General features: G+C 41.8%; 1 protein-coding gene across 3 annotated transcripts; it reads left to right on the forward strand.

Moving 5' to 3' along the window:
* Positions 1-1989: 1989 nt before the first annotated feature.
* On the forward strand, positions 1990-24317 carry map3k4 (mitogen-activated protein kinase kinase kinase 4). Of its 3 annotated transcripts, none has more exons than XM_004556001.6 (27): positions 1990-2251; positions 8127-8317; positions 8424-9829; positions 11523-11783; positions 11950-12102; positions 12183-12340; positions 12478-12594; positions 12688-12787; positions 12954-13037; positions 13136-13405; positions 13505-13654; positions 14016-14177; positions 15523-15656; positions 16171-16249; positions 16340-16418; positions 18205-18301; positions 18599-18721; positions 20007-20107; positions 20200-20280; positions 20400-20591; positions 20679-20749; positions 20854-20970; positions 21049-21208; positions 21299-21421; positions 21800-21906; positions 23131-23310; positions 23402-24317. In XM_004556001.6, exons 1-27 carry the CDS (start codon positions 2220-2222, stop codon positions 23420-23422), a joined length of 4749 nt encoding a protein of 1582 aa, XP_004556058.3. In that variant the 5' UTR covers positions 1990-2219; the 3' UTR covers positions 23423-24317. The 3 variants fall into 3 exon arrangements, with proteins under 3 accessions (XP_004556058.3, XP_004556059.3, XP_076747868.1); XM_076891753.1 differs by lacking the exon at positions 1990-2251 and adding an exon at positions 2503-2524; XM_004556002.6 differs by lacking the exon at positions 18599-18721 and having other exon boundaries at positions 1991-2251.
* Positions 24318-26114: the final 1797 nt, after the last annotated feature.

Below are 26114 nucleotides of genomic sequence, written 5' to 3' on the forward strand. Positions count from 1 at the left end.
GATTGATATGTGTAATCCTAATCATTTCAGGTACACACAGTCTCTTGTTCAACCTACTCCTTTACAGTATAATTGCTAACTGGGAGAATATGATGGGATTGTCCTGGATCACATTTTCTGCTAAAATTCTGCAGTTGCCGGTAATTATTTTAATTTAATTTAATTCCAGGATATTCTGTCTTATTTTAAAGGTAAAGAAAAAAAAAACCATTGTGGATAAAAGCTTAAGGAAACTGTCCTCATAAATATTGTGTTTACAGTTCAGTTGCTCAGGTCAGATGATTTATTTTCCTGCATCAGCAAATCCGTGACACCATGAGTAAGGCCAGTTCCTAATTTCACAAGGAACAGATGATCTCATGTTCTCATGCAAGTCAAAAGTAATAAGTTGCAAAAAAAAGCAGGATATCACTTTAAGTAATATAAAAAAGTTAGATATATTAAACACTCCAGTACAAAGACCAGAGAAAAAAGTAGAACTGAGCTGACTTTACTTTCATTTATTTTTTTTTACATATAAAGAAAACTTTTATACAAAGACTATAGATTAAGATCTACATAATAATCCTATGCAAAAATAAACACTACATTTTATTTAAGTTGGTCAGCAAGGAAGTTTTCTATCAATGTGAATAAGAACATAACGATGTGCTCAGTGGATTCTAATTTTGACAACTCCAGGTTTCTAACTCGTGTTTTAATGTATTCTGACAGCAGACGTTTTTGTGTGTCAGCAGTTCACACTGAAGTGATTTCCTACTAAACTTCCAGCTAATAAAGCTGTGGTAACAATCCGGGATAAGCCTTATAACTTTATCATATGCTCTTGTACTCTCACAGATGGACAAGTACTGATGCAGACGGAGTTTGGGTTTGAGATTGGTTGGAATGATTTTTCTTAATTACATTATCTATAGCCATGCATGTTCTCTTGATGAGGCAAGAGATTCATCTTCTTATCTCAAGAAAACACAGATAAGAAGGTGATTAATCAAAGGAAAACAACTTTTGTTTTCATTACACAACATGATTATGGAGACCTTGGTAGCCACGAAGATGGCCTAGTCCCCTTATCTGGTTACAGATGAAGTTAATAATCACTGAAGAAGGAGACTAACACTTCATTCATGAAACTGTGCCCATTTTCTTCTTTAATGAGGACTAATCTGATTGTTATCTTGCCTTAAAACGTGTTTCCCTGTGCCATTCCTTAATTCAAAAGGCACTTGATTTGACTTGTGCTTATTCTTATTCCTACTTTTAAAAATATCAATGTTAAAAAATTAAAAGTTTTTACAGAGCAAAAGTGAAGCGTCTCCACATGAACACACACACACACACACACACACACACACACACACACACACACACACACACACACACACACACACACACACACACACACACACACACACAGAAGTAATCACTGCAGTCTTCTCTGGAAAATGGGAGGGCTGTTTATCTCAGCAGTAATGTCAGCAGTTCACTTTCCTGCTTAAAGAGAAAGAACCTATGGTACTGATCCAGTCATTCTCAGTGTTGTGATTCATACATTAGTACATTACATTTTATACATTCTACAAAGGATAAAGAAAGGAAGCCATGTATTTTTATATTGTCTTTATTTAGGTAAATTCTCGCATTAGTCCACAAATTACATATGAATGTTCACCAGATTTTACACAGGATCCATGACAATGAAGATGAAATTTATTAATAATAATTCATTTATTTATTTTTTTCTCTATCCTGTCGCAAACACACCCACTCGTGAACTTTTAATTAAAAATAACCAAACGCAACCACAGTCTTTTCACGCAATGAACACTTTTTTTCACAGCTCTGTATAACAAGTGGTTTCGAGTGTAATTCATCATATCAGTCAAGTGGTGACAATGTGATGACTGTTGTAAGTGCGACAACTGCGATTGCTCTCTGAGGATAAAAACGAGCACTCCGACCCTGCACTGATGGCCGAAGATGATCCCTCCGAGTTGCCGTAGCGCTGCAAGGCTGTGGCACTCCTCCTTCAATGAACGGTGGAAAGATGGCGACAGCATACGCACAAGCGAGAGTCGACTGTACCGGCGGATAAAAAGTGCTGTAAAGAGACAAAATCCACCTCCTTTGCAGAGATTTAGCGGTGCAAAGTGTGTTTGATATAGCTAAGACATGGTATAGCCCATGCACAGCTTGAAATAAGGAGCCACCGCTTTGTTATGGAGCCGCCGGATCGGAACAAGCCCAGCAGGTAAGCGATTTCGTTGAACAGACACTTTATCGCCAGGATTTCGCAGTTGCCGAATAGTGAGCTAGCCATGACACTGCAGTCGGAGCGCTTGCGCATCCAGCAGAAATCGACTTCCTGTCAAATAGTGATACCCGTGCAGTTAATGCATTTGCAGAACACTAGTTGTAAACTTTTTGGAGAAACACTTTCCGGGGGAGCTTGCTGCATATAATTTATTCCCAAGCAGTGCTCGGTTGGCCGTGAGAGAGCCAAAAATGCTCACCAAATACTGAGGTAGCGTTATTAACAATTACCAACCGCTATAACAGTGCAACAGTCCCAGCTAGCTAACATCCACATTAGCCGCCGCTAGTCAGTTTATTGTTCAGGCGCAAGTTTGTTGACAGAAACTGAGGAGGCTGAAACTGCGTTAGTTTTGCACTGCAGGGCTCTAAATGGGGACTTGAATATATATTTTTTTATTATTTTGTCTCGCCGAGCTGTGCATTTCCCTTCCAGTAACAGAAAAGCAAAAACTTCGCTACTGTAGCTAGCATGTTGCTTCACTGTTATTGTTAACTCCGTGGGTACATTCGGCGCCGGTGCTGGACGTTGAATCTGCGCTTTCAGACTTGGTGCATTTCATGTTGGCTCACTATTACTGCAGGAATAAGAGTGTGGTTGATAACATGTCGCAAACGTGCCGCGCTGCGGATGTTTGGGCGTACTGTATGCACTCAAGTGCAAAGTTAGTGCGCGATATATTTTGTGCAATCGCGCAGAAGACCGCGTTTTAACCAGAGTCTCAGGAGATTTCGATATGGGCGCATCTGGTAATCGAAATGCCGCAGTGTTTGCCCCTGACCGCTGGCGACAGACCCTCAGGAATCTGCTGTTGTGTCTTCCCCTCTCCTCCTCCTCCTCCTCCTCCTTCTCTCATGCAGTTTTTTGGGAGGGGGCTGGGGGGGCAGAGCGAGAAGCATTTTTCATGTTGGATCAGCTCTTGTCATCTGCCATAATCACATTTTTTGAGTAAATAGCCAGTCTTTTCCTTTTTGGTGGCTATTTCGGTAATGATTGCGTAGCAGCCACTTGTTATTACCTTGCGCTTTTGTGGTCACTCAGTCGAAGTGGATACACAAACAGCTCGCGTGATTGTGCAACATTGGCCCTGAGTTAGTATATTGCTGTCCGACATGACTGCATGAAGAAAATTGATGAGCCAGTGGCCACATTATTGCTGAGAGTATGTTGGTTATGTTGATGTTACTTACATGCTTATTAGACCACGTTTAGTTTGTGCACCAGCAGATGAAAAGGTAACCGTTGCTCTATGGGAGCTCACGCAAACGCTCAGCGGTGTTTTACTAGTTAACAAATGTTTTAAGTGAGTCTAAATCTGTCTCTCCTGCAGGGGTTGCTTTCCTGCTGTTTCTATAGTAATGGGACTACTATGAACTGCCAGCAAAACTTGTAAACAGCAGAGTTTACATGTTCCAGGCTGCAAGGTTTGCACAGAAGCGACATTAGTTCAGCGTCTAGCGTGCTCCATGATGCATGGCTCTGCATATACATTTAAACTGCAGACTGAAAAGACAACAACAAATAAGTTTGCTTTTAGTCTTCTCGGCTATCTACCTCTTTGAGCTTATATAAGATTGTTTCGCACCAACAGCTATTTTAAGAAACATCAGTTATGTGCTCGCTCTGCAGTTGAAGGCTATCCCTATCTTTGCAAGTACAGAGGTCCTTTGTCAATAATGTCTCGTTCTCAAAGTCAGTCTGAAGACACTGTGGCTCACAAGCATTCCAGAGATTTCAGGATGTGGTGTGCTATGTGCAGTAGATAGCTGCCTGGAGCCCCGTAGGCGCACATTGGGCAGAACTCATTAATGCTTCGCTTTTGCCAGGAGCACAGGCTGTAGAATACAGATGGATCATCCTCTAGCATTTCCTATCTGCATCCTGTCTTTGCCCACACCTGCTTTAGAGAAAGAAACTAACACTCTCACAGGCTGCCACTCTCATCTGTCATTTCCTTTTAAACAATAGCACTTTTGTAACTGCTGAACTGTGGCAACTGATGTTGCTAATGCAGGAGAGCGACCGTGTAATAAAAATGATTAAGCACCGCTGAATACCATGTTTGTCTATTTTGAATACATGCTTTATAATGTGCACAGCTGCAGAACAGGGTGCAAGTTTGAAACTAAAAGAGGTGTTGCTTATTTCTCTCTGCAGTTTCAGATTACGTTTCAAAGGTGGAGCAGACTGCTGCTTTCACCGCATTTATAATGCATGCGTCATAAGGTGAAAAACATGTCATTACACCATTTAGCATTTAACTCGCGCTCCAGCCGACAGTGTGCAAACAGCGTCTGCTTTAGCTGCCGCTGGTGCAGTCTTTTCTTAGACCAAGACTGTTCCCTGTGGTGAGCAAAGTACAAGTCCAGATATTAATCAAAGCAGTGTTTTAGAAATAAGTTCACTTTTTTTTCTGGAGCTATGAATCAGAGTGCGTTTAGTGACAAAATCAAACTTCTTAGCTGTGCATTAACAGTGTGCTTTGCATAGTTAGTGCATGCAGGAGAAGTTGGGAGGTCACGCTGTTCCAGCAAAGGGTGTGGTGAAGTACATCTTGTTCATTGTTTCTGAATTCTGTCAGCTTACGATGCAAAAACTGATTGCTGCTTCAGCTCTGCCAGTTTATCAGGCGTTAACAGCACGTCAGGAATGCTTAATGTTGCACACACGTGTGCTGCATTTCCACGGAGCCCACCAATTGCTTTTTAATCTTACGCGCTCAGCAGTGAACGATGGTTTGAAATTAGTACCCCGCAGATGCATGCTTTTTACAGTGGGGGGGGGGGGGGGGGGGGGTAATTCAAAACTGTATTTAGCCTACCAGTTAGGCATCAGTTATGGCAGCATGACCTAATTAAAGCAAAGTGTGCTCTTACAAAAACCCGACCACCTTCTCCTCCTTTTCCTTTCTGTGGAAAAAAAACAAAAACAAAAGTCCCCTTTAGTTTGGGCATTGTGAGCAAGTGTGCTCACTAACCAGCTGTGTGGTATTCAGCCGTGGGCCTCACGGGCCACGTGTCAGCGTTATACAATAGAGAGCCCCTTGCTGGTACAATAGTGTGGATGGTTTGTGTCAAAGGTCAGCCCCCCCGCGACTCTGGCAGCCCTTGGTATCTCTGCTTCAGTCGCTATACAGAAAAGACTCTCGATTTTTGTGCCGTTTATTATTCACTTAGTGTTCTGCCTGGGGCTTTAGCATTCCACTGGCCTTTATGGGAGCCCCAATGAGCCATCAGATGAGCCATTGAGAGCAGCCAGACACCATCTGCAGTGATTATTCACTATCAGCAGCCAGGCAGGGACAGCTTGAAGACCACAGTGCTGCTATGGTTAACTGCAGGACACACATGCTGGTAACTTTGTGCAGCCTGTAAGTAGGTTAAGAAATTCACAAGACAAATTTGCGTATCCCTTCCTGCAACGGCACAGCCTGTGCTCGAAGCGTGTCATGGCAACCTAACAAACAACCGGCCCCAGTGGCGTCATTGGTTCCGCTCTCATTCCTGAATGATTGAATCACAATGTTCTGCGTAGAGGAGTACGTTTTTAAAACTTGGTCTCATTCCCTCGCTCACATGTATGTACTATTTCTGTCCTTTTTCTCACATGGACACACACACACATCCAGGCTTTCGAATGTTTATAAATGCGCACACAATGTGATCACTTGTGACACACGCACGCACGCACATGCCGTAGGAGTTTTTGAAGCATAACAGGTTTTTAAATGCGTTCTCGTACTAATGCAGGAGTACGGTGTGTATTTCAGCGTTCAGCAGTTTTTGTAAATCTGCTTTCTTCTTGCAGCTTCCTGATACCTGTCTCAATTATCGCATAACAAAAACCAAACTCATTTGTCTGTTGTTGTGATTAATGCCTTTATTGTAAGGAACACAGTTGCCTACTGTGCATGCACACTGGAAAGTACTGCACGGCGTTTTGTCCGTCTCTTGCAGAACAAGTTCCCTCACAGTACACTCATAGAGTACATTCATAATGAAGTCAGTGTGCTTTCATTTAAGGGTTGATCTGCGATTTGTTCTGTGACTGTTCTGGGTAAACTGGTTGTGCTGTCACGGAGATTAAGATAAGATAAGATAACCTTTATTAGTCCCACACGTGGGAAATAATAATAATAATGATAATAATGGATACTTTATTGATCCCCATGGGGAAATTACTTGTTTTTCTCTGCATTTGACCCATTCACTCAGTGAAGCAGTGGGCAGCCCACTAAGCAGGCGCCCGGGGAGCAGTGTGTAGGGACGGTACCTTGCTCAGGGGTACCTCAGGGTAGCCGTTAAGTGGATTCGAACCGCCGACCTTCCGATCATGGGGCGACCACTGAGCTATCCCTGCCCCCAAATTTGTTGGTTGTTAGAGGTATTGACAAAAAATGTCAAATATTTTAAAACAAAAGGGCTTATTTCCAGTGAAGTTACGAGAACATATCTAAAGCATTCAAGTCGGTAGGTCCAACAAGTTAACATCTGAGTTTATAGGCTGTTTCACAAGATGGGAGCTTCTAAGTGCTTAAATAATTCGAGACATTTTCCATGAACAGAAACTTGCTGTTCACTTTGCAGTGACCCTGAGAATGACGGTTGTTTTGTGAGAACAGGTATTCGTGATTGCAGCTAATCTTGCACATGCAGCATTTTCAGCAGGTGTTCTGACCTGTGTCTGCCTGCATGTAGCTCCACAGCTGCTCCCACACACTCTCTCTCTCTGCATGTGTATGTGTGGAGAGTCACATAGGCATTCTGCCGGGGGGGGGGCAGATGGGTGAAAGAACTGCAGCCCCGTCCACTCACACTCCCCAGGTGACAGCGACACACCCATCCCCCGGTTTGAAGCTGCCAGCACACAGGCTAACAGGCACGTGTAGGGGAATGCCTTTGAGTCAGATGATCAGCAGAGGCACACATGGTGACTTGCATAAATATAATAGATGTCACCCGTTTTCATTTGCCTCCCCTTCTTCCCCATTGTTTTATTTTGGCTGGGTCAGCCCTTGTAACCTTTCTCTCTAATCCTATTAAAAAAAACCTCTCAGAAAGGCCTTAGGGCACAGAGCTTTGACATTGTAATCTGGAAAGGCGTGGTGCTCTTCCACATTACTACCCCTCCCCTTTTCCCCTTTTTTCCCACAAGGAAGTGTTTCGAGTGTTTGTAATCTTTCCTTTCTGCAGAATTAGCTGCTACAGCCTTTCAGAATTCTGGTAAGCGCCTGTGGTATCCAATATTTATTGTTTCCTCAAGATTTACTGGAATCTCCTGGGGGTGTTATGCTGTTTTGCATAAGAACCATATTTGCATGCAACTGTGCAGTATGACTTAGACAGATTTAATGATGGGTTACTATAACTCCCTTTTTGGTCAAGCTATATGTTTACCAAGACACACACAAACAGTTTGATATCCTGCACCTGGATGCCTGTGGTCATGCACAGACTATTGCAGCCAGAGAGATTCCCCCCTCCAGGGCAGACAAGTCGTCACACTGCTGTGGGTAGCAGCAGACGTTCAGTCTAGCTGCAGTTTAGCAGCCTGTCTCCTGTGGCATTCAGGATTTGCTGCACAGTCTGTTATTGGTGCAAACAGACGAGCACTATTTGACCTTGTGCACACATTTCTTAGGTCGTGCTTGTGATATGAATGAAATGGTTTCATAATGCCAAGTCGTTGTGTCTCCAAATCTAGTTTCTGTTCCAGGTAACAGTTCTTATGCATATAGGCCAGTCTAATTTAAATATGCAGATCTTGCTCAGACCAATGGGTTGTCTTTTCTGTTGTCATTCATGCCTGACAGGCAGGCCAAGCCAGTGGAAGATGCATCCCTACGGAGCCAAGAAGTGGCTGAATCCTGTGACTCTCCCAGTGAGGAAGAGGAAGCTCTGTATGGGACATCACCTCCATATAACGCCCGTCAGGTGAAACACATGTCTAGCAAACACCTGAGGAACAGTCAGGGGAGGAGCGCTGGGGGGTCTCCAAACAAATGTAAGTTAGTAAATCGATTTTACAGATAAATGTGTACTTAGAAACCCCACATTACATGCAGGTTTTACACACAGTGTTCTGACTGGAAGTCTGTTTCTTTTCCCAGCTGACGCCAGCTCATCTGCCCTGAAGGACAGTCCCAAGGCAGTGGAGACATCTAAGGAGCACAGCTACAAACAGGGCAAGAAGCTGAGGTCTGCACAGCGCTCCACAGAGAGAGACCACAAGAAGACATTTGAAGGCTCATTTATGCTGGATCCCCTCTCAAAGCCCCTCATGGAAACCAGAAAACATTACTTGAGTTTAGGCTGCAGTCGCAGTCTTCCTGTGTCTATGCCCCATATGTCCCGCACCCACCGGCAGACCTCAAGGACAGATTGTCCTGCTGATCGCCTCAAATTCTTTGAAACTCTGCGGCTGCTGCTCAAGCTCACATCTATGTCCTCCAAGAGGAAAGAGAAGGAGCAGAGAGGCCTGGAGAACATGCCTTACTTGGGTCACAATAATGAGGTTATTTGGCTGGAGCTGCAGGCATGGCACGCACGGCGTTCCACCGGTGACCAAGACCTTTTCCTTTTCACTGCCCGCCAAGCTATCCCTGACATCATTAACGAGGTTCTGCACTTTAAAGTCAACTATGACAGCCTGATAGGGGCTCAGTGTTCAGAGTCTCAAGCAATTCAGGGGGACTATCAGAGAGTCCCTGATCTAGTTTGTGAAGAGAAGAGGGAGCTTACTGTAGCAGAGAGCAACCACTGTGGAGTAGATCCCTGGGGCTTTAGGGCCTGCCCCTCATCAACAATGAATGCAGCAGAGCCTCTTGGCTCTGGCGCTGATTGCAGGGAGCATCTTCAACGTCAGCGGCTGGCATTTGAGCAGGTCAAGCGAGTTATGGAACTGCTGGAGTCTGTGGAAGCTTTGTACCCCTCTTTGCAGGCCTTACAAAGGGACTACGAAAAGTATGCAGCACGAGACTTTCAAGGCAGGGTGCAGGCGCTCTGTCTGTGGCTCAATATCACCCAGGACCTAAACCAGAAGCTGCGCGTTATGGCCACAGTGTTGGGCATCCATGACTTATCCCGTATCGGGTGGCCCGTCTTTGAGATCCCTTCACCTCGCTGTTCTCGCGGAAACGAAGATGAAGAGAATGACGACGACGACGAGAACGACTCGATAACCACTTTTACCACAGAAAGTGACGTCGAGGACAGATATGGCGAGGACAATGGAGAAGCGAGTCCTGTCACAGAGGGAGAGTTGTCTCCCACCCTGACTCCTAAATTTGCCCGTTTGTTGTCCGAAGATGAATTTCTTCCAAATGCTACTTCAGGAAATGCAGAAGCATCCGTGGGAGGAGGGGTGTTCTGCCCAACATCCATCTACAGACCATTTGTGGATAAAGCTCTAAAACAGATGGGACTACGTAAACTGATCCTCAGACTGCACAAACTGATGGATCGCTCTCTTCAGAGGTCCAGAGCAGCACTGCTCCGCCACACTCTTGCACTAGAGGTGAGGCTGTTATTCTAAGAAATCTGGTAATAAAAAGGAGTCACATTAGTAAAGCTACATCTGGGTGTGTCATATATCCAGGCCCTGCTGGTTAATGACTTAGTTACTTTTCTATAAATCAATTAACAGCCATATGATGTTTTGTTTTGTTTTTTTTTTGTTTTTTTACAGATCGAGCTTTTTCTTGTTTACAAAATATTTATAAACAAAATAAAAATAGAACCAAGTTATAGAAATGATTAAACAAATTAAAGCCAAATTAATTTTACCACAAGCTCTGCAACAGAATTATTTGAAGTGTGATCGTCATTGTATGTTAAATATAATTGGTTAATTAAGCTGCTGTGACTGTTTTGGTCATTTGAATCTTTAATATAAAAGAAGAAAAGATTAAAAAGATATAAAAGATTTATCAGTATTATTCTACTGATAGATACTGATACATTGATTTCTAAAATTGGATTGGTAGTTTAAGTTGTCATTGAGAACAGTAATGGCTTGTAAGCACCAAATACTCAAAAGGGGTTCACAAGTCGGCCCAGGTAAAACCCCCTGCTCACGCCAAGTCATAAACAATTGGGCTGACTTGTCTTATCTGCATTACCTGGCACGTCGTTAGCATATGTATAGAGTTTTAAGTAGGGGGGTTATGTTTGCGCTGCCCTTAAGGAATGTAGTCTGTGAGATGTGGTTAGCTGCACATCTGCTTGCCAACTTTTTTTCAGATGCTGATGAAAGGCTAATTATTTCCTTTGTTTAATTTATTTAAAGTAAAATACTTTGAGGTTCTGCCAATTAATATAATGGTATATATTACGCATTGTTTGCATGCTGTGGATTGTAACAGACTGTTTCCCAAACATCTGTTCAATCGTAATTTATTGTAAACAGTGAAACAAGATAATCAAATGCATTTTTCAGTAACAACATTCTTTGTAGAAAAAAAGGAAACACTAGGAAATGAAAATTTTGTTTTTAATCAATTATTTACAAGAATTAATTTCAAGGAATCAAAGTTTAATTCATTGCACTCTAGAGCTGAATTGCAACGTGACAACTGAGTGGCCTCATAATTCATGCAAAAATGTATTTGTTATTAAGTATGTGTGGTTTTTCTAAGCGGATCTATACCCAGAAAGTTGATTCTGTTCAGTGGGTGAAATATTTTGTCATTCAGCTGAGAAACAGTGAAGTTTCTCCCACTAAAAATGTAACATTCAGATAAACAGAATCAACTTTCTGGGATTTCCTTGCGAGGATGATTAAGCATGCATCAAGACAAATGGGTACGTAGTATAGAGCTTTGCACTAGCAAAAGATCCCTGATTTGACCCCACGCGGAGAAACAATTCCTTTTAGGGTTTCCATCAGTGAGAAAAAAATCAAACATGCAGAGCTGCCTGCTGTTGCAACCCATTGTGAATAACAGAGCAGACAAAAGTAGAATTCAGTGTGTGTGTGTTTTTTTCCCCAGTTAAAGCAATGATACAGTAAATTAGTTCTAAACAGCTGAATAGCATTTTTGTCCACAGAAGCAGTGTAGCAACTTGTTATATTGTTTGTATGTTAATATAATTTAATTAGTCACTTGAGGAAACCTCATTTCGAGAAGTTCTTACAGGTAGAAGCTTACAAGAAGTCCCCTTCCTCCGAGACTTTCTTAATTAAGTTCACACTCCTCTTCCACTTGTAGTTTGCAGACTTTCCAGACCCAATGCTGTACAGCGATTACCTGCCTGAGCTGTCACGACACGGTCAGTTCAGCGGTCCTGCTGACCCTGAGCTCGGAGCGGACCAGGTGTCCTGGGCAGATCTGCTGGACATGGATCTTCCATCCTTCCGGCCAGCGTTCCTCGTACTGTGTAGAGTCCTCCTCAACGTCATTCATGAATGCCTTAAACTGCGACTTGAACAGAGGCCCGCTGGAGAGCCCTCGCTGCTCAGTATCAAACAGGCAAGCAGCTGTCCAAGTCCTTGCTTTTTTCTCCTCAGTTTTAGTTTATAACTTCTCAACAGTCCTGTGATGCCTGCAAACATGCAGTTTAAACTTTTGGTGAACAATTAGCCTTAACATTTGTTGTACACAAGTGTTCTTACATGCGTTTGCTTGTGCTCTGCAGTTGGTGCGCGAGTGTAAAGAGGTCCTTAAAGGAGGTCTTCTGATGAAGCAGTATTATCAGTTCATGCTGCATGGTGTGGTGACTGACGCTCAGGGCTTGCAAATAAACGCCAATATTGATGAATTTGAAGAAGATCTTCACAAGATGTTGGTGGTAAGTTTCCCAGCCATTTTCCCGCCTCTATTTTCAAACTGTAGTTGGTGATTATTCACCGTGTACTGCTTTTTGTGCAGGTTTACTTTGACTACATGCACAGCTGGATCCAGATGTTGCAGCAGCTGCCTCAGGCCTCTCATAGCTTGAAGAACCTGTTGGAAGAGGAGTGGCACTTCACCAAGGTCATCACTCCTTACATCCGTGGAGGAGAGGCCCAGTCTGGGAAGCTTTTTTGGTGAGTGAACCCGCAGTCGGTCAGAAATGTGCCATTTTTAAAACCGAGTGACCGCATTCTTGTTTTAGTCACGGCGCCTGCTTGCAGAAGTTTATTAATCATTTATATAAAACTGAGCAGTGTTCCGCTCTCTGCAGTGACATTGCTGGGATGCTGCTCAAATCCACTGGAGAGTTCCTTGATGCTGGTCTGAAAAAGAGTGATAATGAATTCTGGGAAAGTGCGGATGACAGCACCGCCTCAGATGAGATCAGGTGAGGATGATTTCAAGATTTCATCAAGTTTTTATTGATGTTTTTGTCCCACTGCATTTTGATTTTAAACTCTGAAGCTTTTAATTTTTGCAGGCGGTCCGTTGTTGAGACTAGTCGATCTCTTAAAGAGCTGTTCCACGAGGCCAGGGAGCGAGCATCTAAGGCCCTGGGCTTTGCCAAAATGCTTCGTAAGGTGAGAAACTGACATAGGAAAGACTATTCACTTCCTTGACTTAAAAAGAAAAAAAGAAGATGCAACAGTACTGGCTTTGCAGTTTGTCTGTCACCCTGTTTTCTCTGTTTGCCGAAGCACCGGGATTGTGTTTTGACACGTAGTTTGTGTGCACCCTTCTCTGCAGGACTTGGAGGTTGCTGCAGATTTCACTATCACTAACGGTGTTACTTGTCTCCTCGAGGCACTGAAGAAAAGAAACTATGTCAAGGTGTTTATTTTGTTTTGCTTTTATTATATTTTATTTTGCCAGTTTCTGATCTTCCTTCTGCCCTGGGGTTATTTATGTAACTGTTTAACCCCCCCCAGGTTCAGATTCCGGGCTTGGAAGAGCTTCAGGTTTTTGTCCCCTGTGGCTTGATGAATCAGCGACCCGTCATCCTGCAGCTTCTTAATGCTGCAGCTGGCAAAGACTGTTCTAAAGAGCCAGATGAAATCGCTGAGGACGAGGCCTACCTGCTCATGAGCAAACACAAAGCTGGGGATTCCACCACTGATTCTGACTGGGCTCAGTGGGATGGACAGCTTCTCAAGCTGGTCCCACAGATGGAAACTGTTGACACTTTAAGGGCCATGAAGGTTTGTGGCATTTCTAAATTCAGTCTGTGTGCAAGTGTGTGCGTCTGCCTGTTTGTACCTGACGTTTATGTGTCTCACAATGGTTCGATATGCTTTCAGGTAGAGAACATGCTGTTGATAGTGATGCAGTCAGCTCACCTGGTGGTTCAGAGAAAGGTTTTTCAGCAGTCCATGGAGGATGTGCTTACTCCTAACCGAGAGCAAACATCGAGTCAGCCCCTCATCGCAGGCGCTCTGGAAGAGCTCAAGGTGCTTATATAACCACATGCTTGACATCTAACCCCTGGTTTATTCTGTGTTGTTGTGCAGACAGGTGCATGTCGGTGTCCTACTTTCAAATCAGTTTTTATAGCAACTGCTATCAGCTACCCTGAATTTCTGCCCTATTAACATTAGATAAAAAGAAGAAACAGAATCATTTTCAGGTCATATTTTAGAAGTGCTTCCTAAATGGAAGCCACTAAACTTTCAGCAACTTTATCTGTTACTTTCAAAATAAAAATCTCACGTGGCTGCACTTGATAATAAATACATGCATTAATAATAATTTTTATGAAAAAGGTTTTAAACATGTCTCTTTCTTTTCTCGTGTTTCTCTCTCCTTTCACAGAATGAGGCACTGCAGCTATGCATTAAGATAAGGGATGCCATTGACTGCGTAGATAACATGTTTACCACAGAGTTTAAGGCCGAGATCGACGAGTCCGAGTCAGCCACTCTGAATCATTACTACAGGGAGGCGATGACACAAGGCTACAACTTTGCCTTCGAGGTAAAAGACTGGAAAAGTGTGGGCAGATGCTGTGTCTCAATTCCTGTTGCTGCACGCTTGCTATTTTAAGTACATAAATGCACTCAAACTGAGAAGTACAGCTACATACAGTACTGTGCAAAGGCTTTGAGCAGAAGCAGTGATTTATTGAAACATACATGGAAATCCAGCATGTAAGGTAGGGCTGGTATTAAGTTTAACATCCAGGCATCCATGAAAACAGAAGTTATTAAATTTAACGGAGTTAGAAGTTAACAGGAAGTTAGCTCGCTAGTTTACACCTAAACATTTCATACCATGTTCTGACTGAGATTTTTGAAACGAATTAAAGCGTACAGCTCTGCTACCACTTCTGACATAAATGAAGACAGAAAACTAAACAGCAGTGGCGTTTGAGGGGTTACTGAAGTTGGACTACCTGGTATATAATGTTGGGCTACATGATTGCTAGCGACACAGCTATGTTAGCACAACATTAGCACAGTGAAGCTGGAGGATGAACGCCAACTTTTCTTCCACTCGATAAAAGTTAACGTGAGGGATTCTGGTAGTCAGGGACAAATGCAATCGCATAGCAGGATGCTATACACGGGCCAAACTTCAGTCAGGAGAACAACTGAGATTTTTCATCCACAATACAAGGTTAGTTATTAATATACTGCAACAACATGGGAACAGAACAGCTGCGAGAGAATTCAACATTATTGAATCAATGTTATGGAAGTGGAGGAAGCACAGTTCTTGGCTTTCCCCATATTTCAAAAGTGCTTCATCTCTTTGCTATGACTGTCGCCCGGCATAATTTGCAGATGATAATGGTTGTAGCCGCTGCAATGCTTTCGACCAAAACAGGTGCAGCTTGATGACATCATCAACATGCGCTATCGCGATAGAGCGGTATAGTCAAAATCCCTAACGTTGGCCAAATTTATATCGTTTCTATCGTATATCGTTTATATCGCCCACCCCTAATGTAAGGCATAGGAATAGTTTTTCAGGCTTTTTGAAGGGCATTCTTTGGATGTTGGCTGCCTTTGTTCCATTCTCAATCAACTTGACTGTACTTTGATAATCTTTCAGTTTTTTATGACTTATTTTATAAATATAACAAAACAAATTTCCTCTGAAAACGGTCAGGCATAAAGACTGGACTGAAAATGGATGAAAAAATGAGCCAGGGCCCAAAGAAAAACTTTGAAAGACCTTCAAAAAGCCAGGAGAACCACTGTAATGTAACTGTAATGTAGTCTGGCTCCCTAGAAGCAAAATACAAAGAAATGAAGGAATGACTCAGGACTTTTGCACAGTTGTTTAGCATCTTATCAGTCTCTTTTTTTGCTTCCAGTATCACAAGGAGGTGGTGCGTCTGATGTCAGGAGAGTTCAGACAGAGGATCGGGGACCGTTACATAGCTTTTGCCCGCAAATGGATGACCTATGTCCTGACCAAATGTGAGAGTGGCAGGGGCACCAAACCCAGGTAAGATGTTCCTATCAGCTGAACACTTATTGTTCACTGTGCTCCTTCCTGAGTATCTGCTCTGCTTGGTAGTCTTCTGGTTTGCAATATGCTACTCAGGGATGCTTTTTGTAGCTAAAGCCAGGCCTACTGGTTGAGTATTAAGCTATAAGATTTTTATTCTGCTGCTGCCATATTTATTCACTGTGGAAAACTCACAATGTTCATTAAAGATGAGCTCTTTGTCAAGAGCTTTTCCTTTGAGCCATGACTCGTTACTATGGCAACCTTGCACTCTTAATGCAGTGAAGAATTTGACAGAAGCATGACATTTTGGATAGTGTCTAATAATAGTGTGAGAAATACTCAAACAAAAACAGTCCCGGTTAACTCTGGGTATGAGTCAGTTGTCATATTAGTGCTTCCTGTCTTAAATGCTTAAAAAAACCAAACCACCCCCCCATAAATCATTAACTAAACATTCTGTTGTGGTTTGTTTTTGCATGCACGGATTAACAATGTTTCGCTTCCACAGGTGGGCGACTCAGGGTTTTGACTTTCTTCAAGCTATTGAGCCTGCCTTTATATCAGAATTACCAGAGGATGACTTCCTGGTAAGTATAGTTTCCTACGACATAAACAATAGGCATGCTTGGAATACAATATTTTTATACTAACTGAAAATTTATGTTGTGTTTCTTCAGAACTTACAAGCCTTGATGAATGAATGTATTGGACATGTGATTGGAAAACCCCATAGCCCTGTTACTGGCCTGTACTTTGGTAAGAAGCTTTTCCACGATAGCATCTTCCATATCAGGATTGATTTCAGGTTATACGCTGCAAGTTTACAATCTGGATGCCATGGAGAGGACACTGCTACACAAAGCAGACACAGCAGCAATGACATTACAGTTCAGTTCACATAGAATATTAAAAAAGTGTGTGTGTGTCTTGAAGTTGACTTTAACTTCTTTAACCTCCTAAGTCCTGAACTCTTCCACTACATGCATTTTTAATTTCTCTTTGATATTTGAGCATATTGGGACCCGATGAATGTAAAAACAAAGAATTACCAGATTTCTTTTTTTCTTGTACCTAATTTTTGTTTTTAGGAAAAATAAGAGCCACATATGAGGATATTCATTTAAAATTTTGATAGAACAGTAGCTGCATAATGTCCTCGTAAGTGGATATCAGGCCCTTGTAGAGCAAAATTGAGTATTTTGGTCTAAATAACCCAAAATGTGATGTCCACATATGTGGGCGCCAGGTCCTAGGAGATTAAAGTAAATGAGTAAAAATATGAAAATCTGAGGAGTCCTGTTATGACATTACTTGTTACATAATGCACGTTAAGTGTTTATGGAAAAATAATTCTACCACCAAATAATGTTTTTATGGAAAAGGTGTTATGTTATTGGAAAATTAGATATGAAGTTGGCAAACTAGTACCAGAATAAAGCAAAATGTTGCTACATCTATGTCTTTGATGGAGTAAAGTAGTTCAGCACAGTGGTATATGATTATAGACCATCAATTAAAGTTGGGATGTTGTGTAAAATGTAAAGAAAACCTCTCATAAACCCAGATTTTATTTACAATCAAGCGTAGAAAAAAAGCTAATTTGATGAAATTGATTAACTGACTTTGATGACAGCAACATGAATCAAAAAAGTGGGGACAGGCATAACATCCCCTCTTCCTGTACAAATGCTCCATAAATGTCTGAACTCAGGAGACCGGTTTCTGTACTTTTGGGAGAGACGTGTTGTCCCATTCTTGTCTGATATTGTCCTGTCTGGATTCTAGCTGCTCCTGGGTCTTATTTGTCATATTTTTTGTTTCATGCTGTGCCAAATGCTTTATGCTGGAGAAAGGTCCGGGCAGCAGGGAGGCCAGTTCAGCACCTAGATTCTTCTTTTAGAAAGCTACGCTGTTGTAATACCTCCAGTATGCGGTTGCTTCAATTCATTTAAAAAGATTTCTGGCCCAAAGAAGACGACAGCATCTCCAGATCACACGTCGATGTTCACGTCTTCATGTTTGCATGTTAGAGCTTTAACCTGCTTTTGTGACTCCTACAGTAAACTGTGTTCACAGCCAGACAGGATCATGTCTGTTTTTGGGCCTCAGGGCCCAAAGTTTACCGGTATCCAGTTGATTTTCAGCTTTGCTCTTTGTGTCCTTCGAATCCTTTGATGATATTATGAACTGCAGATAATGAGATATTCAAAGTTTACATTAAATTACATCATCAGTTAAATTACTTCCAATACATTAACTTAGATTTTTGCTCTGTAATTTGTAGACAGTCTTTTGCAGATTGGTGAACCTCTTTCTGTGTTTTATTGAGGATAAAATATGGCTTTATGAGATTAGTAAATCATTGCAATTTAATACAGTGTTCCAACTTTTTTCGCACTGGAGTCATAAAAACATGACTTAGATATCTTGTTACTGCTAACTAATTTCTCATTCCCATGATTTAAACCCAGTGATGATCTGTTTTTTGGGGGGAGGGTTTGGACAATTGAATAAATTTAGCATTTGTTGTTTTTCTTTTCAGGTCCCAGAAATAGTCCTCGTCCTGTAAAGTTGGTGGGTCGTTGCCATAGTGATCCACCAAACCCCCCTCTGATCATCCCTAACGCTGAAGGGTTCAGGTGGGTGACTGCAGTTTTAAGTTTTTCAACACTTTTTCTTTTAATGTTTAAACTCTGTCCTGCATGGCTTTGCTTTTTTACCTTCTAATGTTTTTTCTGGCTAGTTAAGCTTGTGAAACATTTGAGCTTCTTTGTTTGTGCGTGTGTGTGGTGTGCTCTGTGTGTGTGAGAGTGAGTGTGCATATCTGTCCGTGAACCAGCCACCCAGTCACACACCTACATATAACTTCACACATCCCATGCAAGCCACCTTACCTCCCAAGGCAGCGCTCCTCAGTTTGTTTTTTCACCACACAGCTCTCGAAGTCTCCCCTGTGATCTCCGGAACCAGCTGTTCCCAAACGGCCCTCGCCCTGTCCCTCAGGGACCGGGGGAACAGAGCCACACCAAAGCACCCGGCAGCACCCCCAATGACGTCAGGTAGCTTTGCCCCCCTCCCAAAGAAGAAACTGTTGTCAGAGTTCAGCTCGGTCAAAAAAAGGGGGAAAAAACCCAAAAGCTGTCAGAAATGTTTTTGTAAGGCTTCTGTAAATGGAGGAAGAAATGCTTCATGTTATTTATTAACTGCAAGATCCAGGACATTTCGTTCTGTACTGAAGAGTTTAAAGCCAAAAAGTATTTTACCTAATTATCAAATCTGGGATGTCCTGCCAGTGTATATCCTTAACGGTAAATTAAAAAAACGTAAAGAATGAAACACTTCTAAGCTTCTGATTGCATATAAACCAACAATATTTGGGAAATTTTGGGAAATATTCGATTGACTGTTGTACAATGAAAGTCACACACAGGCTCCACATCAGGGCATCACAGATGCAGATGATCAGTCTGTTTGATTTAGTTTAATTGCTTACGTTTTTAAGCTATTTGACTTTAGATCAAATGAAATAACAAGGCATTTCCATTTTACCTTAAATGTATGTGTAATTAATTCATAGCATGCCTGTAAGATTACAATTATTCTAGTCTCGAGGCTTGATACACAGTGATTTGCATGGCTATAAAAAAACACAGATTTAAAATGTAGCCTCCTAAAATGTAGTCCTGCAAAAATGTCAACAACTCCAAAAAAAGAAGACTTCCACAGGTCTACTGATTAAGGGAAGAGGCTGTGATTGTTGTGCATGGTGTGAAAACGAACACTACTTCACTGAAGGAGTTGGCTATGAATTCTGCTTTTTAGTGTTATCCACATCTGTCTTGCTTTGATGCTGGTGACTGACTGCTTTTAGAATTCCTGGTGCATTAGTACAGAAATCCGAGCATGCATACTAAAGGTCTTATCTTCAAGTGTGAATGCCACTGATGAATGCTGAGCTGTTAATGGCTTTCATAAGGCCCTCTCTAATTAATCTATATCTTCAACATCTCCTGAATTCAGATTCTTTCCCTCTGAATTTGTAGTAATCTGTTAAATCATGTAATTTACAGTATTAAGTTTCATTATGAACACAAGTCTGGGGAAAAAAGCTTTAATTAAGATGCCTTTAGAAAAAAATGTTACATTTTCCTCCGTTTATTTAAAGATAAAGAAAACATTCAGTGCAAAATGTATCTAGAGTGTACTGTTAAAAAGCTTATAAAGTAAAGTTCCTTCTTGGTAGATGAGATTGCACTAACTTGCGCCAGACCGAAACACTCCATCTGAATAAGTAGTTTTTGATTGAATCACAGCATTGCATCAGTTTCTTCTTTGTCTTTGCAGAGGATCCAGTTTCCATGAGAATGACCGGCTGTCATCAGTTGCAGCAGAGTTGAATTTCAGGTCTCTGAGCCGCCACTCCAGCCCTACAGAGGACAGAGAAGGTGGGAGCTTTCAGCGATCTATGGTGTTTGATCTGCTTTGCATATTAGCCTTCCTTGTCTGAATCTTCTTTTCTTTTCCTTTCTTACTTTAGAACCTTCGTATCCTAAGGGAGACCCTAACAGTTCTTCACGCAGAAGCTGGGAGCTCCGCACCTTCATCAGCCAGTCCAAGGGTGAGATTATTTAGGGATAGGTACCAAAATCTGGTGCTACAAGTCACAGAACTACTATTAACTAAATCACAGCAGAAATGTTTCCAGAGTTTAAATATTAATCCTGTCTCCTTTCTCAGACACAGCAGCGCGGCAAAGCCCCATGGAGGCCGTCCGTCTCTCCATTCGCAAATTCGAAGAGAAACGCTACGCCGTGATGAAGCAACGCAACATCATCGGCCAGGTGTGCCACACACCCAAGTCGTACGACAACGTCATGCAAGTTGGGCTCAGGAAAGTGACCTTCAAGTGGCAGAGGGGCAATAAGATAGGTACGACTTTGGTGTGACTGTTTTTGATTATGATGCAGTTTAACACTCTTGCAAACACAAATGTGATGCCTTTGTGCTTGATCACAGGTGAGGGCCAGTATGGGAAGGTGTATACCTGTATCAATGTTGACACCGGCGAGCTGATGGCTATGAAGGAGGTATGCGCTTCATCTAGTTGGAATTCAATAGTATTAACAGATCATAGTGACTGTTGATGTTAACAGACATTTCTCATTCTCTTTTTTTTTTTGCCTCCACTAAGATCCGATTCCAACCAAACGATCACAAAACAATCAAGGAGACTGCAGACGAGCTGAAAATATTTGAAGGCATTAAACACCCGAATCTTGTGCGCTACTTCGGAGTCGAGCTTCACCGGGTAAGAAGCATCAATTCAGGAAGCCACCTGTGGCACGTGGAAGTGGTGTGGTATTAATACTTGTGTGCTCACCTGTAGGAGGAGATGTACATCTTCATGGAGTACTGTGACGAGGGCACTCTGGAGGAGGTATCCCGGCTGGGGCTGCAGGAGCACGTCATCAGGCTTTACAGCAAACAGATCACTATAGCCATCAACGTCCTGCATGAACACGGCATTGTCCACCGGGATATTAAGGGTCAGCGCCATGCACTTATTCTATCTCACTGTTACTTTATTTGATCAGCAACCGTTTCCTCATCCTCCTGTTTGTTTTCGTCCCCATCAGGAGCCAACATCTTTCTGACATCATCAGGCCTGATTAAGCTGGGTGACTTTGGCTGCTCAGTAAAGTTGAGAAACAACACTCACACAATGCCAGGAGAGGTGAACAGCACTCTGGGAACAGCAGGTAACACATTAAATAAACCTGCAGTGTCAAAATATGATAATCGGCCCACCACAGACTTCAGTCTGGCTCACTGGACGGCTTTGAAAAATGTGAAAGAGCACTGTTTTCATTCATTTTGTGGCTTTTGCTTCTGATAAAGACCTCCCCCATGACCATCAATACAACACCAAAGTAAAAAAGTAATAGATAAACAATCAAATAACAGAAAGTTCTTGTTTTTTCGCAGTCTCCTGTAGAAATGTGTGATTTTTACAGTTTTGCATAATTTTCACATTTTCATGTGCTGCATTAATATTTCTGTAAAATCATTATTGCATTGTTATTATGCATTATATCATACTATTGCTATTAATATCAGATGTGTTGATATTCTTTCAGCATACATGGCACCTGAAGTTATCACCAGAGCGAAGGGAGAAGGTCACGGGCGGGCAGCAGACATTTGGAGTTTGGGTTGCGTCCTTATTGAGATGGTGACTGGAAAGGTAACAAGCTAAAGAGAGGGTTTTCCTTTTCGCACATTCAAAGCTTCACTCTGGTATTTTTCCAAGTTTTAGTAAGCTACTTCAATAGAAAGGAAATTAAATTTAATGTTGAGCTTGCCCGCAGGGGTCATTTTGAGCCATGCTGGTGGCAGTGACCACCACTGCTGTTGTTTTCTAATTTTAACTTTTCTAATTTTAGCTTCGATTTTACAAAATGAGTGTTTTACGTTTCAATTTTTAGAGGTTTTATTAGTTTTATCAATGTTTTAGATCATTGATTGCAACGTTAAAATACACCTTAGAATAAACTAATAAACAAAGCATATAACATATAACACAACAGCTAACACATCTAAACAAATACATTATTACAGTGGAAAAAATGAAAAGTAAAAAAAAACAAAAATCAGAGTTTATCATCTTGTCCACATCCACCACATCTGCCACCAAACATGCAACCTCATGCAGCCTCCACACTGCTCCACCTTTCCCCTGCTCTGTGGATTTTACTCTTTATTTGCTCAGATTTGTTCTCCACACTGTGGACTCAGCTACGGTTCCCCCGCTGTTCAGAAAAGCCAGCAACTCGCCCGGTTCTCCACATGTTGAGTCACACACTCCTCCGCTTTGACCTGCTCTGCTCTGGCTCAAAATCCCATCCTCAGCCTGGCAGCAATTATTCATCTTTTATCTAACTACAGTCCTCTCCATATTTATTTATCAATCACATGTAGCTGTAGCTCATGTTATGGCAGCACATCATGTCTGTAAACAGTCTGTAAACCTGCATGCCGCAGTAGTGGTTTTACATTATTTTCTACGGCATCCATGGTTTGAGGTAAAGGTCATAATTTCTTATTTTTTTAAGTCTAAAGTCTAAAATTCAGTATTTGATGAATAATCCTATTTTAGGAAAAGTTACACAATTTTTAAACTGCGTAAGGGGGTCAAAATGACCCCCTTTGGCAGCTCTAGTGTTTAGCTATAGGGTGCTGTTTCAGTCTGAGCTGTGACCACTTGTGCAAAAACCACTTCCAGAGTGAAGGGAGCATGGTTACTGTTGCTAATGACATGTTTGTCCCCAAACTGCAAAACATATTGCTTGTTAAGCATGATTTAACCTTTTTTTTTTTTTTTTTGTAAACCACTTCAGGAAACTCACTTAACAAAATTCAAAACCACAAGTAAAAAAAGCAACTCGTATTCGTACGTTTCTATCTGCAGAGGCCCTGGCATGAGTACGAGCACAACTTTCAGATCATGTACAAAGTGGGCATGGGCCACAAACCTCCCATCCCCGAGAAGCTGAGCACAGAAGGGAAGGACTTCCTCGGTCACTGTCTGGAGAGTGAACCCAAACGACGCTGGACAGCTAGCATGCTGCTTGACCACCCATTTGTTAAGGTGAGATGCTGGGAAGGTTAAACATTTCTAAGTTGTAATTGAATATTTCCATGGAATTCACATTATATCCCCGACCTCGCATCTGTTTCAGGTCTGCACGGATGAAGAATAAACGAAACCTCCTGTGTGGCTTTAAAGTTTACAAGTTAAAGCACTACTGTACATGTTCAAATAAGAAAAGAGAACTGTGGACACGGAGAAGCAGGAGGTTACTGCTGAAGGCACATGGATTTAAACTGAGGAAGTAATACAGTATCATTTCAGAGGACAACTGGATCTATATAGTATTGATTTGTTGTGTCTTTATCTATGGACTGAGAGAGGACGGGTGGGACTGTATATACTGTAAAAACAGAAAAAAGAATTAGTTTTAATTCCTGTATAAACAATATTGTAAAGTTAAATACCTATTGCCACATTTGTTTGGTCTCACTGGTGAAGAGATCTCTGAAAAGGCATTGAAGAATACTTGTTTTTTTCCTTTCATTTTTTTTATCAAAGGGGAATGGACAGGTGGTTGGGGGTGGGGCAAAACCTATAGCACTTTTAAACTGTTTACCCATGGGGACAGTGGAGTTACTGCTTGTCTGTCCCTCTGAGACTGAAAAGGTGTGGTAGGCCTCAAAATGGAAGGAGAGGCTGCTTTACCTTTATGAAATGAACCATCCAAATGTAATCAACAAATCGTATTGCTTGCTATTTGGCAAGCGTGGGCACTGGGAAGGATGTTTTTTTTTTTTTTTGTTATTCTATTTTTCTTTGCCTTTGCTGAGGAGAAAATTTCAAGTTGGAGCAATGTTCAAGTCTACTGGCCGCCAGTGAAGAGCTGTTCATGTGACTAAGGCGTTACAAAGAAAAGGAGAAACAGGGCCTGCTCTTCCTCCCTGCTGCTGAACATAAAACATTCTCACGGCCGAACACAGACACTGACACACAACTTCTGGTTCTCTGCTGCTCTCACAGTGTTTGCCATGTACAAACAATATTAATAAATGAACTCTTTTTTTAAAGAATGTGTTCTGTCTGTCTCTCGCCGTGAAATTTTAACTTATTATGTGTTATCCACTCACCAGTAACTATTACTGGGTCAGACCCACTTAGTCTTCAGAAATACCTCAATTCTTTGTGGCCTAGATTCAACAAGGTGATGGAAACTTTCCTCAGACATTTTGGCTCTATAACCATGACATGACTCTCCCCTCCTACCACACCCAAATGTGCGCTATTGGATTGAGATCTGACTACAGTGAACTCTTTGTCATGTTCAAAGGAAACAGACATAATTTAGGCTTTGTGACGTGTTTGAAGTAGCCATAAGAAGATTGATGCGCTTTCATTATAAGGATAGAAATGGGGAACGACAATACTCAGGTAGGCTGTGTGCTTAGAAAATATCCCCCACCTTATGTTGTTTAGGACTAATTCTGGGCCTACCATCTGAATGTCGCAGCAGATATTGAGACTCATTAAACCAGGCAATATTTTCCGAACTTTTGTTGTCTAGATTTGGTGAGCCCATGTGAATTAGAGCCTCAGTTTCCTGCTCTTAGCTGACAGGAGTGGTTGGGGTGTGGTCTTCTGCTGCTGTTGTAAATGGCCTGTATTTATATAGCGCTTTACTAGTCCCTAAGGATCCCAAAGCGCTTTACATATCCAGTCATCCACCCATTCACACACTGGGTTGTAGCCCATCTGCTTCAAGGTTTGATGTGTTGTGCATTCAGAGATACTTTACCTCATACCTTGTTTGCAACAAGGGGTTGTTAGAGTTGCTGTTGCCTTTCTATCAACTATAAACCCTAGAGATGGCTGGGCAGGAAAATCCTAGTAGATGAGCTGTTTCTGAAATACTCAGACCAGCAAATCTGTCACCAACAACCAACCGTGCCACATTAAAAGTCACTGAAATCACCTTTCTTGCTTATTGTGATGTTCGGTCATCTTGACCTGCATGGCAAATTGCACTGAGCTGTTACCATGTGACTGGTGAACAAGCACTGGAACCGTGAGTGTATTTCATAATGCAATCTTTGATCCATAGCAAAACAGCTCTGTGCTTTTTCTTCTTCTTACATTTTCAACATCTGAAGACCAGTGCCAAGAAAAACACAAGTGGTGAAACTGGTAGCTGTTAATGTAAAATCATCTGAGTTGGAGGAAAGTGTTGAACTTTGTATTACCAAAGCGTCTCTGCCAGTCTCAGTCAAACTTCCAGGGGAGCTGAGAGTATATTTAGAATTTCACATGCGCAAATCAGAATGAAGGGAGGACAGTTTTGCGCGGGACGTTTCCCACAGTAAATTTCTTTTATGTGAATTTTTCCTTCAATACATGAAGAAAATATAGCGTCAAGACCCCGGTTATGTCTGTGCCTGTATCAACTCTTAATAATCCATCAGTTTAATGTGTCCTTGACCTTGCATTTACAATAAATACTCTGTTTCCTCAAGCTAATGACATTAGAAAACTACATTTCACGTGAATAAATAAGATAAACAGATAAGAATAGACCTTAATTCGCTAGTCTTATTTTCTGTATGATAGTGTTTGCTGTATTTTACCCCAATAAGCCATCTTTTGATCCAGAAGTTTAGCACGCAATTGCAAACAGCTGTAGCCACACAAGCGAAGACAGCAGCAGGTACAGAAGTGGTCAGAAGTTTACATATACTCATCATGGGAATGTCGTAATTTTGGATTTTTAATGGTTTCTTTGAACTGTTCTTTTCCAGGGTGGAATGATAGATCTTTAATGACTTTAGAAAATGAGAATTGCGTGCATTATTTTAGGTTGGCCATAATCT

Source organism: Maylandia zebra, linkage group LG13, assembly GCF_041146795.1.
Source record: "Maylandia zebra isolate NMK-2024a linkage group LG13, Mzebra_GT3a, whole genome shotgun sequence".
Classification (NCBI taxonomy): Eukaryota; Metazoa; Chordata; class Actinopteri; order Cichliformes; family Cichlidae; genus Maylandia; species Maylandia zebra.